The 19,786-nt window shown below is 46.3% G+C and overlaps 1 protein-coding gene across 1 annotated transcript; it reads right to left on the bottom strand.

Moving 5' to 3' along the window:
* Window positions 1–1,292: 1,292 nt before the first annotated feature.
* Window positions 1,293–19,356, bottom strand: LOC307223377 (alpha-tectorin-like; the record flags this gene model as incomplete). Its single annotated transcript, XM_079989344.1, has 15 exons — window positions 1,293–1,387; window positions 2,388–2,487; window positions 3,195–3,357; window positions 4,868–5,116; window positions 5,691–5,854; window positions 7,027–7,211; window positions 7,756–7,875; window positions 9,008–9,273; window positions 10,638–10,924; window positions 11,474–11,866; window positions 13,780–13,979; window positions 15,505–16,027; window positions 17,385–17,986; window positions 18,347–18,911; window positions 19,312–19,356. 15 exons carry the CDS (start codon window positions 19,354–19,356, stop codon window positions 1,293–1,295), a joined length of 3,957 nt encoding a protein of 1,318 aa, XP_079845470.1.
* Window positions 19,357–19,786: the final 430 nt, after the last annotated feature.

Here is a 19,786-nt window from a genome sequence, read left to right as displayed (position 1 = left end):
TATACATTGCCAGAAGAAGTACAGCAGAGAAGGGTAACTTTAACATGTGTGTTGGAGAAGTCCAAATAAGCCGTGGAGCTGCTGATGAGACAGGTGTGAGGAAGCAGAGCTCCATGGCTCTGGCTGCCAGAAAGGAAGTGTACACACAGGATTAAAGCCTAATTTTAGAATGAATCACCATGCCAGTGAATTGCCAATAAGGGACAGAATGGCAGAGAGGCACTTTTAAATCCATTGTGCATTTCTGACCACTGCAGGATCAGCATTTGAGTTACCAATGCAGGGAAATGCAAAAGCAAAATTAAACTCTAATCCCACTTTCAGGATTTCAGCTAGGGCTGCAAAGGGCATGTGGGTGCACCATTGCTCATTTAAATGTTTCACCTGCAGCAATTAGAAGGTGAGCATGTTTAGCTTCAGCAGTTAAAAAATCCAGAAGCACTACTGGAGCAAGCCAGGTGAGTTTCCCCCCCAGCCAGTTAGCAGCTCATTCCATTTGTAGTGTTACACATTAAAACAAAGCAAGAAAACCCTTTGAAAGAGCTGAGGCACTTGGATTTGCTCACTGTCGTCTTCAGATAAGGGCCAATCTAGAGAGGACACCATTTGTACAAGTAGCAATTGTTTGTTTTATTTTTAGGGTAAAAAAAACACAAACAAACCAGAGGTAGGCTGTGTGATGCAGATCATGACTCTGGCAAGTAGGGGTACAGAGGCTTTATCATTCTGCTCTCCACTGTAATCCCAATCTGGATCAGGGCTGTTATTTAAATTAGTAGGTTACCCAGATTCCAAAAAAACACCTCCCACAAATACCTGCTTATATATTTAAAGCATCATCAGCATGGTTGGTAATTGCTTGAATGGTACTGCACCAAGTTTGGTCCCAAACAGATTGTGTAAACCAGGGATGGGGGACATTTTTCAGGGCTGCATTCCCTTCTGGGCAGTCTTCTGCAGGACACAAGCCAGTGGAGGGCAAACCCAGAGGCAGAGCAACAAAAAAACAAACACTTAAGGAATATGTGAAGCAGAGCTGGTGAAATGTTTGGCGGAGGAAGAGGGTGTGTGACTTGGTTAGAGTCCTGAGGGCCTGAGGTTCCCCATCCCTGATGTAAACAACAGCAGGCTTCTATCTCCAATAATGGGCTCTGCCTTCACAGCAGAAATTGGGAGGGTGTCAGCATGTGCAGCAGCAGCAGAAATCCTGCTGGGATGGTGAATTTCAAGATCCATCTCCATCTCTCCGTGAGCCATATTCCCAATAAGAACCCTGTCTGGGATTAAAGGCGTTAGCAGAAAATGTTGCAGGAAATGATGGCACTGAGCAGCACAGGCAGAATGGTGAAGGAGGGTGCAGTGCAGCTTCTGGCAGCCAGCCGGAGCCCTGCAGAGAGAAAGAGATGGTTATCAATCAGCTTCCCTGTCCAGTTACTGGCAGATAATTTGAGACAAGCCTCACAGGGGAATACTGCTGCATCACACTTAGAAAGTGCTTCAGAAGGTACAAAGTGTTTCGGGTCCACCTAGGCATACATTTCGACAGGAGTGTTTGACAAATGCAGCTGTGATTTGTTTTAACAGCACTTTCACACCTAGGCTTCTTAATTAACCACAGTTAAAACTAATTAGTTCCCCAAATTTCTGTGTCTTTACAACTGAAGCCAACCTATATCAAAGGCTCGGATTTTAAAGTTTTGCATTCACAATTTGAATGACAAAATGGCAAAGCTGAATATTTGCAAATTTTCTTTTTGGTTCAAGCCACAATGCTGCGCTCTCCTAAGATTGGATTGTGATACGTCCAGAATTTTCCAGACGTACTGCAGTCGGCAGCAGTGTCCGGGCGGAAATTGGCAATATGTTTGGGAAAATCTGGATGTAGGGCAGTGCCATTTTTGCAATTTTCATTAAAAATGCCTCTAAAAAAGTGATTTTGCAAAAAAAAAAAAAAGCAATAACTTTGAGCAAGACTAAACAAAAAAAAGCTCAACAAATTTTCTGTCTGGATTTTCACTGTTTGAATGCTATCCTAAGATGTAAGATGAACTCCTGCCACTGATGCACATTGTTAATGCTATGTCTGCTTGCAGGAAATGGAAATTACACACCTGCTGGGTTATTTAAAATCAACAAGCTGCATTTCTTTGGCACACAAACACAGAATTATTATTATTAATTCAATGTATTAAATCAAACTTTATGTTCCTCATGTTCCTTGCTGAATTAATCTAATTTACAACTTGGGTAAGAAAACAGCAGCACCCCCGCCCTGCCCCACAGTCATGGGAGAGGCAGAAGATTCTCTTAGCGTTGTTTGTGAGAACAGGCAATGCCATGCAGGGCCCAGGTGCCCGAGCCTTTGTGCCGAGAGGAAAGTGTCTTGCCTTGATCAAAAGAATCATCATATCTCAAGAAAGGGCCAGCTGAGACAATGCCCAATGGAGGCTTCCTTCCAGCAATCGCAGGGCCTGGCTTGTCACAATTCTGAAAGAAGGGGAGGAAATGGGACTTTATTGTTTTGTCTAGAGGATTCTGAATAGGTTAGCTCTGTAGTCTCAGCACTCCCGTGGGTGCCAAGATGACAGTCAGGCTAATTTCCCAGCCCATTGCCAGTCTGTTTTCTGCCCAGGTTGATGCAGGTATATCAGGATCATATCTAGATTTTAACACAAGTCAAGATTGCCTGGGTAATTTTCCACCTCTCTGATCTTAATCACTCTCTAGATGAGGCTCTGAGGGCTACCACCAGCTCTCAAAGCTGTTGCCTTGGCCTGATCTGACTCAGAAACCTTGACCCTGTGTGTGTCAGCATGCAGCATCCTTGGGAAGCTGCCAAGGACCAAGACTCCCAACAGGTAACCACTGCTGATGCCTGCCCTAGGTACTCCTTTAACCGCCACTCCAGTCTGGGCACTGGAGTCGCTCAGCTGCCATTTAAATGCCCCTGATATTTTCCAGGGAACTATGAGAAACTGACCACCATTTTGATTTCCCACAATACCCCAGAATGACACTATGGTGGGGGCATTGTGGGAAACTTAAATGGTTCTATAGGAGTGGAAAGAACTCTGCTTCCGCCGCCAGGTAAGTCCACAACACCAGGGCAACCCATTGGCATGGAAGGGGCCCACTATGCCCCACTCAAACCTGGAGCCAGACTTAGTTTGCGGTTCCTCCTTTTCCTAACTCACCACGGTACACCTGGCGGTAAGGAAGGTGCAGAGGCGGATACGACAGTGCAGGTACACCTCCTCCAAATCTGGGATGAAGGCAAAGACACTGAAGGAGAAATGGCCAGTGAGGGACACGGCATCCTTTTCAACTACCACGGTGCCATCTCGAGGGTTTGGACACCTGCAATGAGAAGGTGGCATAGGGCAGAGGATTGAGAGTTGCAGGAGCCTGGTGAGACCAAGGGCTTGTTCACCTGTGCAAGTTTATCACTCGTTTGACTGAACTCGCTGGTGCAAAAGACCCCCCACAAGACTTTCATGTCCATCCAGGATCATCACAACGATCTTCCATTAAGACAATCCTGACATTCAGCTAGGAGTCGCTGAGTGTTGACTAATCATCAGCTGAGAAATCACATTAGGCTGGTTCACGTAGAGGCGTTTTCATACTTGATCTCTGCAACTTCAAGGGATGATGGGCAGAGGGGCACTGAAGATGTTGCACCTCAGTTTCTGAGACCCAGGCCTTAATAAGGAGCATTTCCACCCCTTTCATCCCTTGGGCTGTGTTTTCCTTCCCCATAACTTTTATACGCGGGAGCCAGAAAGGGATCAAGACTACAACATAGACAGGGAGGAGAGAGTCTTCAACCCTGTGGTCTGAATTGGAACTGCAGCTCCCACTTTGCAGTGGGAAGGGAGCTCTCTGCATTGAAGACATCAAGTGTGCAAGTGTGGAGGGCTCAGTTTCTGATCAGGATTATAGTGGGGGCAAGAGTTTAAGACTCCCCCCCTCCCTGCCCAGCATGTTATCCACCCAGTTTGAGGTCTCTATATCAACTACTTATATGTTTTGTTTTAAGAAAAACATAAGGACTAAATATATGAATAACATCATTTCTACACACAGAGACTTTGCGCCTGCCCATTAGGGGAAATAGGAAGCCTCCAACATATATATTTTTAGATGTCCTTTTTATGTTGAGATTTGAAGAGACACCATTGATCCTCTGCTGAAGAGGCTCTCTGATCTTTCAGACAAGTCTACACTTAATCCTCTCCTCTTAGGCAAAGATCATAAGATGACCTGGCTGGTAGCCAGATTCTGCACCCAGATTTGTAGGCACAGATAAAATAGTTTACTAGGGAAATGCTGAAGTTGCCCTTTGGGGCACCTCAGAGTCAATTTTTTATGGTGGCCCAAATCTCAGTTGTATGGGTGTATGTATATATCTTAATTTTAACTCATGAGCTATTGCTGCAATCTGCTCCGATTGTATATTTTATCTTTATGAACGCTGTTTTTATTGTCTTATGTTAGCTGGTCTTTGACCATAATAAATTATGTACCTGTGCATCATTTCTAGTTTGATCCTCAGTTAAGAGAATATGCAAGTTAGGTTCTTGTCTCACTACACTGCAGTCCCTCTACTTCTCCCCTTCTTCATACATATTCAGCTTGAATGCTGTGGCTTTCTTCTCTAGCTGCCCTTTCATGCCAGGTGTCCTGGCCCTCAGCCCATGGTTGATGTCTAAAAGGCATCAACAGCCAAACCCAAGTGTCCTCCCGATTCTCAACCCCTGTTCTCCAGTGGTATGAATTCTCCCTTCTCCCTGCCTGTCTCCTCCAGTTAGTAAGCCCTGTTCCCTTTCGAGCAGACCATGCAAACAGGAAGAGGCAAGCAGCTTACTGGTTGGTGATGATATCCCACCGAATGCTGGAGTAGGCGTCTTTGTCCGGTGTGGCCCAGCACGATGACAAGGTCAGTACAAAGCGGGTGGCGTCTGCCCCCGAAATGGTGATGCCCACATAGGCCCTGTGATTGACAGTGAGTAGGATAGGGCTCTGGGTGAAGGGCCGGCTGTACTGAGGGTCTTGGTACAAAGTCATGGTGGTCTGGTAGCTCCCTTGGCCGGAGGTGAGAGTGGTGTTAATGATGCTATCAAAGGGGTAAAACATAAGAGAGTTACAATGCTTTTGTTTTAGAGCAAGCAACAGGGCAGCACTGCACTTTCTTGGGCTCAGGAAGAGGAATCATGGGAGATGAAGAGTGAGGAAGAAGGATAATTTGAAAAGCAGGACGTTGGAAGGACACAAGAGCAATGTTTTGAGGGTGGGAAAACTCTGCTTGGCCTTTGTTGGAGTCAAGAGTACTGAATTGGGAGGCCTTCAGTCTGGTCCAGAAAGTAGATTCTTATGATAGAGGAATGCAAAGGTACCTAAATTTGAAGCGAATAAGAGCAAAGGAACAAAGAACTTTGGAGCCAACATAGTGAACCTAGGTAAAAGGCCTGAAGCCATATGAGTGGAAGAGGCACAGAAAGGCTTCCACAACTGAAAGATGCAAGCAAGGAAAGATGGGGAGGAGCACAGCGAGAGGATACAAAGACAGCTCTCTGCAAGGGACCAGGTGCTGCTGCAGCCAATGCTGGAAAGACGCAAATATTACAAGGATGTGAAATCCTGCATTGGGGCGTTTGGCTTCTCTGTCCTGTCCTTCCAGCCGAACTCACTCCTGGATGGGATGGATGGCAGATGCCATTGAAAGGTTGATGTTCAGCGGGTAGGCACAGGAGAAGCGCAGGAAGAGAAAGCGATCCCTGCTGATCACCCCTCCGTAGGTGTTCTCCACACGGCCCTCCACTGCGTTGAAGTAGATGGCATGGGTTGTGTTGATCTGGAAATAATGCAAAGAAAGAACTTTGTGAGGCCCACTGCAACGTAAGCAGACACAGAGGGCAGATTTTCCTTCCTTGCTTTGGCAGCGTCCCTCCTCCCAGACTCCAGGAGTCTGGAAATAATACCGACATCTCCCTTAGTGTAAGCCAGTTAGGTATCAGAGGCTAAAGGTAAAGGCAAAGGACCCCTGACAGTTCAGTCCAGCCGCGAACGACTCTGAGGTTGTGGTGCTCATCTCACTTTACTGGCCGAGGGAGCCGACGTTTGTCCCCAGACAGTTTTTCTGGGTCATGTGGCCAGCATGACTAAACCGCTTCTGGCGAAACCAGAGCAGCACATGGAAATGCCGTTTACCTTACTGCTATTTATTTACTTGCACCTTGACGTGCTTTTGAGCTGCTGGGTTGGCAGGAGCTGGGACTGAGCAATGGGAGCTCACCCCGGCACGGGGATTCAAACCGCCAACCTTCCGATCGGCAAGCCCTGGGCTCAGTGGTTTAGACCACAGCGCTACCTGCCAGAATCTTGCTTTTTAGGAGGTTTATTTGAGGTGGGGTCATAGCTCATTGGTACACACAGAAAGTACCAGGGTCACAATATCTCTGGTTAAAAGGATCAGATAGCAGGAGATGGTATAGACAGTCTCCAAAGAGACTGTGATCTACTCCCAGTATATAAAAAAACTGGCAGTGATCTACCCATTGTCATTGGAGGGAGGAGGAGTGTGTGTGGGGTGGGTGGATTGCCCGGAGTTGCTGAGCTTTTTTTAGGAGTGAAGTGCCCAGAGTTGTTAAGATTTTGGGGGGAAGGATTGCACAGGGTTTTTTAGCTTCCCCCCAATAACTTTTTGTACACAAGAAGGACCCCGCGATCTACCAGGTTCAGCCAGGGATCTACTGGTAGATCACGATCTACTGGTTGGACATCCCTGGTACAGACATAGGAAACTGACTTCTGCTTATATTATTTGCTCATCTCTTCTACTCTGACGGCAAGCAGCTTTCTAGTATCTCAGTCAGGCAGAGATATTTTGCATAACCTTGCTGCTACCTATTTCATCAGAGAGGCTTTTTTTTACTGGAGCAGCAGCTGCATGTTGGGATATATGTCGTGTTTCTTCATGAGCGGGGTGGGGAGAGGGGAGGCTTTATGCTGGATAATTCTCCCCACCTCCATTGTGGTCCCACAGGTCTTCTGCACAGTATCAAAGTAGAAGAGGAGCCTGTCTCCGACAAGCGTGCCAGCGCAGGTGGGATCTGCCAAATGCAGTTCCTCGGCGGGGAATCCATCGGCGAAGAGCAGGCAACGGGAGAGAGACACGACACTGTTGCTGCCATCGCATGTCAACTGGTAATCTGGAGGGAGAAAAGGAACTTGGCAGCCTAGCCCTGTTTCTGACAGCTGGGTTGTTGCAGGGTTGTTGCAGGTGACAGTTGCAGGGTTGTTGCAGGGTTGTTGCAGGTGACAGCTGACGATATTGTTGCTGGAGCTGGAGCCCCCCAGCGTGTGGCAAGATGAGGGCCGCTCTGGGATGGTCAGGACCCACACATGCGGCCCTCGGTTTGACGGCACGGCACCGGGGGAATGTGTGAATACTGACATTCACAGGCTCATCACAGCTATCTGCCAATCACCCATTCCCACCACCCTTCTGAGTAATACCCCTCCCCACCTTCTCACTATATAGAAGGGTCTGGTGACTTCTGTTTCAGTGTATCTGAAGAAGTGTGCATGCACACGAAAGCTCATACCTAGAACTAACTTAGTTGGTCTTTAAGGTGCTACTGGAAGGATTTTTTCTTTCTTTTATTTTGTACTGACATTCTGTAACACGAAGCGAGTCCATGTTTCAAAGGCAAATGCAAAGACAAAAAGGGGAAAGCTGTGGTTCTTGTTTACCATAAGCAGCTTGTTTGGCAGGGCTATAATCTCTGTGGCAGAAGCAGCCCCATTTCCCGTTTTTCTCGCCGCACCATTCATTCTCTTCGCATGCCAAGTCAAGGCAGGGGTCCGTTGCGGCTAGAGAAAGAGGAACAGGTTTAGTTGCAGGAATCAGCGGTGGTCTTAGGTAATTGCAGACTCTGAACTTCACACAGATGGGTCTTTTTGGATCATAGTATGCATCACTTTCCTTGCTTCACAAAGTGGTAAGCCAGACCTGGGTGGATTGGGGGGGGGGACATGCTTATACTGCTGAATGGGGCCTTCTACCTTTGCTCCAAAGTCTTCTCCTGATGGTTCCACATACTGAGGAACTCCCTCTAGTCCTGTGAGCTTGTGTGTATTGAAGAAGCAGGGGGATGGGGGTGTTGAAACTACGCAAGCTACAGAGAGGAACATTTCAAATGTTTACGGTTTTTAAAGATACCACACACAGAGAGTTACACACACACACCTCTGGCCAGTGATTTAAATATCACGATGTTCATTATCTTTTGTGATTGCTGGAGGGAGGGAGAAAGGCAAGGCAAGTCACAGAATGCTGATAAACATTCCAGTCTCTGGGGTGGAAGTGAAAGCCAGTTTGGCTGTAGGGGAAATCTCAATAGGGCCCAAGGATTAGAATGCAGCCCTCCATCTGACAATGGTTAGTCAACCCCTGCTCTGAGGAAGTCTGAGAGCTCAGGGACACAGAAAGTAGGGGAAGTCTGTCAGCAGCAGGACTAACTGAAGAAATTACGAGCCTTGCACCAGCACAACAGACTTTCTGAGGATTGGCTCTTACCTACATTTAATTACCCTGTGTAGTCACCAAGGTTGGTTTTCCATCCCTTTCTAGTTAATAGACTTAGGGTGCTTCCAAAAAACCTTTCTAAGAAGTATTGGTCTTGTTTTGTTTGAAGGGAGATCAGATAATGTCCACCATTTATTTAATCAGCATTCATTCTGATTTGTTTGTGGGGAGGTTAGATGAAGTTGCATCAAAGCTAGTATTACCACACACTTTCCAGAGTATTTTCCCATCACTTTTCTTGTTGCAAAAAGTCTGAACATTTGGAAAATGGATAAGACCTCCCAGTCTGCTATAATTGCACAACCTGAATTTGCCAGTTTGTAACTGAATCCCACACGAAAAGAGTGAGAATCTGGAAGCCCCTTTAACCCCAGTTGCCCCCAAGATGGACAGGTAGCTGATGAAATTGGAACTCACGACACCGGGCAGCTGCTCTCCAGCCACTGACGTGGACCCCATGAAGAAGACACAGTTCCTCGTAAGCGCTGAGGGCCACACACAACATGCCATTAGCCACCCCATAGTGGCACAAGTCATATAAGCAGGACAAATAAAAAGGAGAAGGGTCCACATGCCAGTGGCACTCAGCAAATGGTCCTGATTGGTTAGCCAGGGCCCCACAGACCTCTTCATATTCCTGGGGATCTTTGCATGGCTCTAGTGCTACAGTGTCATCCAAGCACCTGAAAAGTAAAGACAGGAGGTCTTAGTCCCAGCAGACGCCTTTCTGAGGTCACCGGCCAGAGTTGGGCATGAAAAGGAAAGAGCCTGGGCAAACCTTGGGCTTGCATGTAAATTACATTGGCACTGTGGGACAAGCATGTTGGTTCTATGAGGTTGGTTAAGTTTAATTAATGCACGAAGGGGTTAACACTATAGAGGACGCTGTCCTGCCAGGCATAGCTATGTCACTTCCCTTTGGGAGGAAACTGGTAATCCAGCTCAGTGTGTGAAGAGGTTTGAGTTAGTTGCTCCAGCTCAGCCACATGGCTCACACTAGCCGCTCTTGAGTTTCCTATAATTTAGGAACTTTCACCATTTTGGAACTAAGCTAAGTTTTACTGCCTATGAAACTTTTTCTGAATGCTGTATACAAAAGCACATGAATCTGACCTTTGGAGAGTTTGTAAGTACTGTAAGCCATTTTTAACTTACCAAACCATGGTCCTTTCCTATGCTGGAGGAAGTGGAAAACTTTGAAGGGAATTTTAAAATGCACATTTTCTATGTTTTATTTTGCTGGATATTTTGTGATTTTAAATCCCTGCTGGAGTCTTCTCCCCAAAAAGTACTTGCCCCAAACTTGGATCTTGACAACCAGGAATCTCTCTCTCTCTCTCTTGCCCCAACATAAATTATGTTCATTTCAGTGCAAAGGGAATACAATGCAAATAGGGGTGATGTAATCAATTACGTATTACTTGACTTAAAGCAGCAGTTTTAATTTATTTTTAATCTTTGTTGGAAGCCGCCCAGAGTGGAGTATAAATAAATTATTATTATTATTATTATTATTATTATTATTATTACCATATATTCGCCAGGTAGATTTTCATTTTGCACTTCGGACAACTAAGCAAACACTGGCCATTTCCACTTATGTTTCCATTTCCACTGGAATTCTCAGACATCTTTACTTCAGTGTGACCAAGAGAAAAGCTTTGTTAGCACTCATTTTATTTCCTACTAATCTTGTTCAGAGGTCATGGTTTAAAACAGACTCTAGCTAAATAAGCCATCTCTGCTACATGTGATTTGAAGTTAGCTTGCTTTGAAACTGACTTGAGAAACGCTGGCTGCGCTGAACCATTTGGTGGCTTGAGCTGAATGCTGAGGACGTGCTCAGTGCAGCTCACCTGAACACTCTTATTGTCTGTGCCTTACGCCACACTGCCCCTGGCTGAGCAGAGAGAGAGAAAATTGATGGGAAGAGATATTCTGTACATTGCTCCCCTTGCACCAAGGCACCAGCGTTCATCGGACTGTAAAGATGATGCCACAAAAAGACCAACAAAGTGTTAAACGCTGCAATATCGACCCCTCTTACCCCGTTGGGCTTGTATCTGTTTTCCAGGCATTCCCAAACTGCAAGTCATTCTGGGCTCTGTTTCCATCAGGCAGGACTTTATCGTCTCTACGGATGCCGTTGAAATTCCCACACATTCCACACAGCTTCCCCTGGTGTTCTGGTCCCGCATGGATAAAGAGTGTGTGGCGTCCGTTGTATTGGATCTCCACACCGGCTACTGTTTTTATTGTCACAATGTTTTTGACCTTGGAAATAGCACCCAGGGCTCCCAGGCTGTGGGGTAGTTGCACTCTTTTCTGGTTGACCTGTGATTGAGGCAGTAAGCATATCAGATGTGTCAGAGAAAGGTTTGTGGCCACCTGTGATCATTTCACAACAAAGTACAGATTTTATCATTCAGTTCAATTTCACTAAAACTGTTTCCCAGGACCTCATTTTAATTGTGATTTATTAAAGCAAGCTTCTTTCCCAGCTTTCCATCTGACAAATGCCTAAGGGAGCTGACAATAGGAGTGTGGCTAAAAGGAAAACTAACCTGTAACAATTTGAATTTTTTTATTAAAAAAACACCTACAAAAATGCAGTTGCAAAGGCAGCTAAAAACGAAATTCAAGTGGGACACTAAATAAAATACCAAATCTGACTAAGCAGATAAAAAAAATGGGCAGGAAATGCCACCTAAGTAATTCTGTCACCATTGGGCAATTGCTGTTCCCAGTACCAAACTCGGACATCATTTTTATTGCATTTTCTGTAAACAGTTTTGAGAGCCTCTGGAGAATATAAAGCAAGATAAAAGCATTTCCAACGCCCCACAAATAACTATGCACCATATCCAGAAATCTTCCACGTACCTCTGCTGTTTGGCCACTTCCTAGGATTATATGAAAGCTCAGCATTTCATTCTTCAGCCAGACTTCCACTCGGCTCACAAAAGACACGCGCAGGTTTCCCTGGTGCCTGTTCTCTGCAACAACCCGGTAGAAGAAGGGAGAGGAGGGGTGGCAAGTCCTGGAGATCTCATAGGCGCAAGTGCCCTGGAAATGCGCCACAGCCCCATCAAAGGTGAAGTAGTGAGGGTCCCCAGTGACTGTACAGGTTCCCCACCGTGTATGGCAGCCCAGCTTCCCATCCTTCGCAGCACACTTCTGGCCGAGGTTACAGCTGGCTGGGACACAGCGGAAGTCGGAAGGGCCGTCACAGATACACCTCTCAAGGCAACCAGGGAGCCAGACCCGCTCCCCTATCTGCAAGCGTAATGGGAGGTTGTGAGCTAAAAGACTTTAGTCTTTAATGGTGCACAGCTTGAAGTGACTGGATGCAAAACAAACAAACAAACAAACAAACAAACAAACAAACAAACAAACACCCAACCCTGATTCCTTTTAGAATAAACATTGTCTGGACCCTTTTGTTTGATTCAAAACTACTTGCAGAACTTTCTCCAAAACAGAAGAAAAACATCAAAGACACACCCAAGTCGTTCCGTACAATACAGTGGTACCTTGGTACTCAAATGCCTTGGTTCCCAAATGCCAAAGACCCGGAAGTAAGTGTTCCAGTTTTTGAATGTTTTTTTGTAAGCCAAATGTCCGATGTGGCTGCCAGCTAATGTTTCTGGGGCGCCAGCACCGTTCAGAAGCTGCGCCTTGATTTTTGAACATTTCAAAAGTCAAACAGGCTTCTAGAAAGGATTAGGTTCAGCACTTTTGTTTTTGCTATTTATTTTGTGTTTTTGTTTTTGAGGTTTTTTTGGTTAATTTGTTTTTGTGACTGTGTGAAACCCAGTTTGGCCACTGATTGGTTGTGTGACTGTGGAAATGGATAAAAGCCTCCCATCCAAACAATGACTATCATCAGTGCAGGTAATAATAATTATAATAATAATAATTTATTATTTATATCCCGCCCATCTGGCTGGGCCTTCCCAGCCACTCTGGGCGGCTTCCATAAAAACCAAAAATACAGTAAAATCACACGTTAAAAAGGAAATTTTTATTTTATTTTATCTACAATACTGTCTTATTTATTTTATAGTACAGTATATTGATTATTGCTTTCATTTTATGGATCAATGGTCTCATTAGATGTTAAATTGCTGTTTTAGGGGTTGTTTTTAAAAGTCTGGAACGGATTAATCCATTTTGTATTACTTTCTATGGGAAAGTGTGCCTTGGTTTTGGAATGCTTTGGTTTTGGAACGGACTTCTGGAAAAGATTAAGTTTGAGAACTAAGATACCGCTGTATCTTGTGCTGTCCAGCACAGGTTCAGCATCTTAGAAATAAAAGCTAATTCCAAACAGACCTAGAAGCACAGGCCACTCTCTTTCCTAAGGCCTCCATTTTGCCTGGAGCTGTTTTATTTCCATTCAGGAGACTCTTTCACACATTTCTATTCCCACTAAGCCTGGGAACAAAGGAAATGAGCCATCACCATTCCAAGATGGCAGATTTGCAATTCAATAGCCTCCCATGTGATCTAAAGTTAAACACTCCCATGTTAGCTAGCAGAGAACAACAACAGTTAATTATCAACCCATTAAGGAGCCAAGAGAACTTAGTACACCCCAAAGGAATTTCCCCTGCATTGAAACTTTTCAGCAACACACACAGGCATTCTCAATTTCAGTGCCAATTAAACAATTTTGCTTAACAACATATGGCCACTGTCAAACTGTGTCTACTCAGTGAGTAGCACAGGGCCTACTCCATGGTTGAGGGGGCGCTCAGCAGAATGCCCTCTGGTGGGCTTCCTTGTTTATGCTGGTGTCCTCCCAGTGGGCCAGTGGCATAGCGTGGGTTGTCAGCACCCGGGGCAAGGCAAGTAATTTGCGTCCCCTAACCCTGAGTGAGCCAGGTAGGGGCAGAGAGCTGCGAGTGCGAGCGCGCCCCCCTAGATGTTGCGCCCGGTGCGGCCGACCCCCCCCTGCACCCCCCACGCTACGCCACTGCAGTGGACTAATGAAGCACCAGTTCTCCTCTAATCAGTACCAGGCAACTGCCATTTTAATTTACTACAATGTCCCAGATGTCAGCATCACTCCAGAGCACTGTAGGTAAATGGGAGCCATTTGAGGATTAGGGCAGCAGGGAGAGAAAAAGCCCGTTGTGGCTACATCATGGCTACCTACACTGGAAAGCAGGGATGTGGACCCTCACCTTATAATGCAGCCCTTTGTGCACACAGCCACACTGCTCTTCTGGGATGCACCTGTCTCCACTGTGCAGGTACCCTCTGTCACAGAAACACCCTTCAATGCACATAGGAAGGCAGTGGGGCTTAATCCAAGCACTGAAGCAGATGTCCTGGCAGGGAGTTCCACAGAGCTCGTAATGGCTATTGGCAGGGCAGTAAAAGCCTGCTCAGGAAAGAAGAGACATGGAATGAGAAGCAGAGTGCCATGAAGGGAGGGGAAGTCCCAAAGCACAGGTGGGAAACCTCAGACACAAGGGGCCAAATTCAGCCTTTTAGTGCGCGCTCTCCCTCCCTCCCTCCCTCCCTCCCTTGTGTGGGAATGTTCTGGGGTGCAGGAGAGGATATATTGACTAATTATATCCTTATCCAACTTGTGCTAACAAGTTCCCAAAATATCAGCAGAGTTTATAGACATTCCCCTTTTAGTTCGCAATGGTAACGTGTGCACAGGTTCGCTAGAATCTCTATAATAATTACTCTGGTAATTTCCCCTTTGTTCCCTCTTAAAATACAAGACACAACACAGTCTTCATAAAAGTATAAAAGAGTTTACTCACGTTCTGTTCACAATATGATCCCAGAAGGCAGACAGCTTTAAAAAGGTTACATACACTTAGAATCTATCTTATAGGAAGATAGTACTGTCCTCTCTTGGCTGAGAGCCAAGAGGGCATGTTGCTCCTTCAGAAGATGAATATGAGAGAGAGAGATATGGCTGCCTCCCTGTGCTTTTATCATTTACCTGCACAGGTGAGGCCACACCCACCTCTGGTGACATGCGGAGGAAGTCCGTCCCCAGGAAGTTTACCTGCTTGCTAGACAGACATCCCTCCCCATGTTCTAACATGTACACTCTAGGAATGTTGTCATTGACTGCTCCTGTGTTTACATCCCACACCTTGGAACTCTCTCCAAGCCTCAACCCTCACCAGCCCTGTTGTACACCCTCTCCTTGAGTGTTCTTGCCTGGCTGGAATGTGTCCTTGAACTTAGAGTTGGAAGTGACCCAAAAGTCTTCTAGTCCAATGCCCTGCAATACAGAAATCTCAGCTAAAGCGTACTCATGCTTTCATAACACCTCGTGCTTGTTTGGATGGAGGACAGAAAAAAAGGGGGGTGCTTATCCATATTATGAAGATCACAGGCCCCAGACCAGGTGCTTGTTAGCCTGTTTGATATTCTTGCCCTGGTCAAAACAGTCTCAATCTCCATTGTCATGGGGGGGGGGACAAATAAAGTGCAAGCGTAAGTATAGATATTATTGACTATTTTACAGTCTTTCTGCAGACCACCTGAATCACTCTTCTTGTAGAAGAAGAGTTTGGATTTGATATCCCGCTTTATCACTACCCGAAGGAGTCTCAAAGCAGCTAACAGTCTCCTTTCCCTTTCTCCCCCACAACAAACACTCTGTGAGGTGAGTGGGGCTGAGAGACTTCAAAGAAGTGTGACTAGCCCAAGGTCACCCAGCAGCTGCCTGTGGAGGAGCGGGGAATCGAACCCGGTTCACCAGATTGCGAGACTACTGCTTTTAACCACTATACCACACTGGCTCCCTGTAGAACACCAGTAGTCCACGGATCACAATTTGAGAACTTTTGGTTTTGTCTAATTTCTTACAGAAAAGCAATACATCAAATTAGCTATACTGCAGTCCAAACTGTGAGGCAGTAGTTGTTTCGGCTTACCACAGAAAGTCTCTGTCCTCCAAGGTGAGATGGTAACATTGGCTCTCTGGCAAGCCATTACGTAGGTCTGAATGGACCGGCACAAGGTGTTGTTGTCCCCGACAGAGAGATGAAAGTAAAAGATGCAGTCGGTCAGATAAGGCTCTGGATCAACTTGGGAGTGGCAAGAGGCAAACGGCCCATCTGGATTCTGGATGATCCAGCACATTGATTTTGACCAGATGAGATCAAACATGTGGTTAGAGGCATGAGATCCATCGAGGTCACCCAAATGCAACGTGCTTTTTGTTGTGGAGCCATTTTTCAATGGGAGATCATCACCAACGGCTCCATTAAAGTTCCCACACAGCCCACAGGTCTGGCCTCGGTACTGAGGGGGAAGTGTAACGAGGAGACTGTGGGCCAGGTCATAAATCACCGTTAGCCCAAAGTCTGCTTTTAAAGTTGTGTAAAAGCCATGCTGATAAATGGCAGTTCCCAGGGCCTGGATTTGCACCGGGAGGTTTAAAGCCACACCGTCAATCTGTATGAAAGGAAACGACAAAAGCAGGTTAGTCCTGACAACAGAACCCTCAACGGCCAAACTACGCAGAGTGAAGATGGGCCAGGAGTTCCCAGTTACCACATCTTTGCTGCAAAGTGGCCATGGAGAAAAGATTTTGCAGCGGAGATACATCCAATGTGGGCATGTGCTTAACCCTTTCCCCACCACCTTTCTACTGCGGCTGCAACCATGTCCCTCGCAACAAGCCACGGCCCTCCTCTTGGCACAGCACTTAGCATATGTGGGAAGCTCCATCAGGATAATCTGAGCATCCTGCAGCAGAGGAACAATGGTGGGGTTCACAGCGGCAAAGAAGCCGAGCAACAAATGACAAAGTTCCTGGTTTGAATCTCACCTCTGTCACAAACTCATGAGGGAAGCCACTCTCTCTCTCTCAGCTTCAGTCATCCCATCTTCTGTATGGGGAATAATGACACTGACTTGCCTTACATTAAGGCTAGCTAACTGCTGCCCTAATCCAGGCCTAATCTGTCTGCCTCCCCATGGACATTTGTCTCTCCTCACCCCAATTTTTATGGTGATAACAAAAAAAGGAAGGGACACTTAGGGAAGACATGGTCTGGGGTGGGAGGTGCCTAAATCTCTCTGCCCAGCTCAGCCCAGCATCCTGATGAGGACGCAAACCACTCCACCCTTGGTCATCAGACTGATCATTTGAGAAGCTTGGAGGGGCCAATCACATCCCTCCTCCTCTTCTCCCCCCCCCTCTTATCAGAACACTGCCCACTGATAAGGGGAGGCTGTGAGTAATTTGTGTGCCCAGCATGTCTGTATGTTGTGTGTATGTCTAGTGTTGTCAAAAGTTGCTGGTCTCCATGCTGATGGAGTGGTTCTCCCGTGTCCTTTCTGATTCCTCCTCTGCTACAACCTGATGCCAAGGCTGCAGCCCTATGACAGCTGAAAGGGCTGGGGAAGGAAGAGTTTTGGATTTGATATCCCGCCTTTCACTCCCTTTAAGGAGTCTCAAAGCGGCTAACATTCTCCTTTTCCCTTCCTCCCCCACAACAAACACTTTGTGAGGTGAGTGAGGCTGAGAGACTTCAGAGAAGTGTGACTGGCCCAAGGTCACCCAGCAGCTGCATGTGGAGGAGCGGGGAAGCGAACCCGGTTTCACCAGATTACGAGACAATCGCTCTTAACCACTACACCACACTGGCTTCTTAGCTGAGTTGCTGGTGGACCTGCATCTCTTCTCTCCCCTCCTTCGCACACTGACTTTTCTGCTCTGCCGAGTCTGGGGATGAGTTTAGGCAGAAGTTCAACACAGGCCTGGGCCTTTCCTGTTTAACCTCCAACATGGCTCCTACGTTCTTACCTTGACAGTACCCTGGTGTTCTCTCTGCAGAGATATCTGTGTATTGTTCGCTAGCACAAGCACTTCTGATATCACAGGTAAAGGATTTCCAGCCACATTCTCGGTCTTCACCTCAACTCTAAAAGAAGGCAAGGACTCCAGTGCCCCACACAGTTCAACCACGACAGTCGTGGAGGCACCATGGAAACCATAATGCCGCCCATCAAAGGTGATGTAGCTGAGAAACCCGGAAACCCGACAGGTACCGTCTGACAATGGGTGACACCCATACACCCCATTCTGGTTACCGCAAAACTGCCCGGGGCCACACAAGGACTCTGCGCCACCGACGGCATGGACTGATTCGTCACACCGGTATATCTTATGGCAATTCTCTCCTTCCTGGAAGAATGTTTCCCCTTTTAGGTAGTATCGGCCCTTGTAGCTGCAGCCGCACTGCTCCCGAAGCACACAGGTGGTGCCACTCAGCACTGAGCCAGGTTCACACTGGCATTCTTCTAAACAGGCAGGTGAGAAACTCCTTGGCACAGGTGGTTGTGAGCAAGAAGTGGGGGAAGCAGTTCCACAGAGCACGTAGTTGCTATTTGATGGGCAGGTCAGCTCTGAAAGACACACACAGTACAACACTTCCAGCAATGTTAAAGAAACATATATAAGAACATATGAAGCTGACTTATACTGAGTCAGACCACTGGTCCATCTAATCTCAGTATTGTTGACACCAAATGGCAGCAGCTGTCCAGGATTTTCAGACAGAGGACCTGGAGATGCTGGAGATTGAAACTGGAGATGTGCATGCAAAGCGGATGTTCTATCACTGAGCTATGTCTCTTCCCCATTTAGGGAATACTCTCCATGAAGGAGAGATAGGTAAAATAAGAAAAATGGGAGGAAACTTCCATTCCAGCTGTTGACGATACAACAAGACACCTTAAAATTCTACTTTTTGGAGTCTCACTTACCACAGCCGACAATCTTCCTCCATGGTTGAATGATGATGCCCTGAACCTGACACTGCCAAGCATAACTCTGAAGGGCCATGCACAGGGTCTTATGGCTGCCCTGAGTGGCACACAGGTCTTTCACACAGGTCTCCATGTGCATTTGAGGATCTGCAAGGTTGTGGCATTCTTTAAAGGGTCCGTTTTGATCGCTAATCATTCCACAGCGGCCGTGAGATCTGAACTGGGCTGCCTCGATTTCGCTGCATGAGGACGGGAGCCCAACCACTGTGCAGTGGAATGGGGAGTTGGCATCCTTCCAGCTGTTGCCAAAAGCAAGGGCATCCTGAGCCAAGGAGCCGTTGGGGGTCCTGAAGTCATCGTGGCGGTTTCCATTGAAATCTCCACCAAGGCCGCAGAGGGACTCGGAATAGGTTTCGGGAACAGAAACGGACACATAGTAAGACCAGTCGTAGGAAACGGAGAGGCCAAAATCAGTCTGGATGATGATGGATGAGCCTCTGAAGTAGGCATTGATCTTCCCTGATGCAAGAGTGAGGGGCAGGTTTGCCAGGAGGCCATTTACCTAGGACAAAAGGGTGATGCCAGAAACCTTTAGGAACTACTGAGACCCCCCTGCCAACCACAATTACCCCCATGCTGACTGGTGTGGTTTTTTAATATATATCTTTTAATTTTATTAAATGTTACCAAAAAAAATGGAAAGAAAAATAGAAACAATACAAACATAAAAACACATTATCTACACAATTTTCCAGAATGCAAACTAGAAAAGAAGAAAGACAAAAGATAAAAGAAAGAAACAAGAAAAAAATGAAAAGAAAAAATACTTTTCATAATCAATTTCATTTTTGATTAATTGATAATTGACTGGTGTGATTTTTAATATACTGAAATCATTGCTCATTTTAGTTTACTATTTTCATATTCATTCCTTAAGCTGCCATTCTACAAGGATTGGCAACCTTTCGGATATTGCTGGGCTTCCCGTTCCAATCCACTTGGGGCATGAAGGGGCATTCCTGAGCTGTAGTGCAATGAAAGAAAAAGACAGCCCCCGCTCTCCCCTGGACATTTATGGTATGAAAAGCGACAGGATTGCAGCAGGCCTTACGGGACACACACCATTGGAAAAGCAACAAGCACGCCCTCCCCAAAATGTCTGCAGCCACAGTATTTTAACAGTATTAAAAAGAGGATGGTGTATAATTACCCGATGCTATCATGAGCACAAATCATCACAAAGGCACAAGGAAAGGGACAACTGCAGGGGCCCTGAGATGCCATATCTATATCTTACTATGCAACAGGGCAGCCACTTTTGCAGACATACATGACTACTGCTGTTACTTCCAGTTCTGACCTATGCATGACAACTAAGGCTGCAATCTTTTAACGCACTTACCAGGAATGCGATGGGACTGACTGCTAAGTGAGCAT

Source organism: Podarcis cretensis (assembly GCF_951804945.1).
Source record: "Podarcis cretensis genome assembly, chromosome: 8".
Taxonomy (NCBI): Eukaryota; Metazoa; Chordata; class Lepidosauria; order Squamata; family Lacertidae; genus Podarcis; species Podarcis cretensis.
Note: the sequence above shows the minus strand (reverse complement) of the source record. Positions and strands in the feature narration are given on the sequence as shown.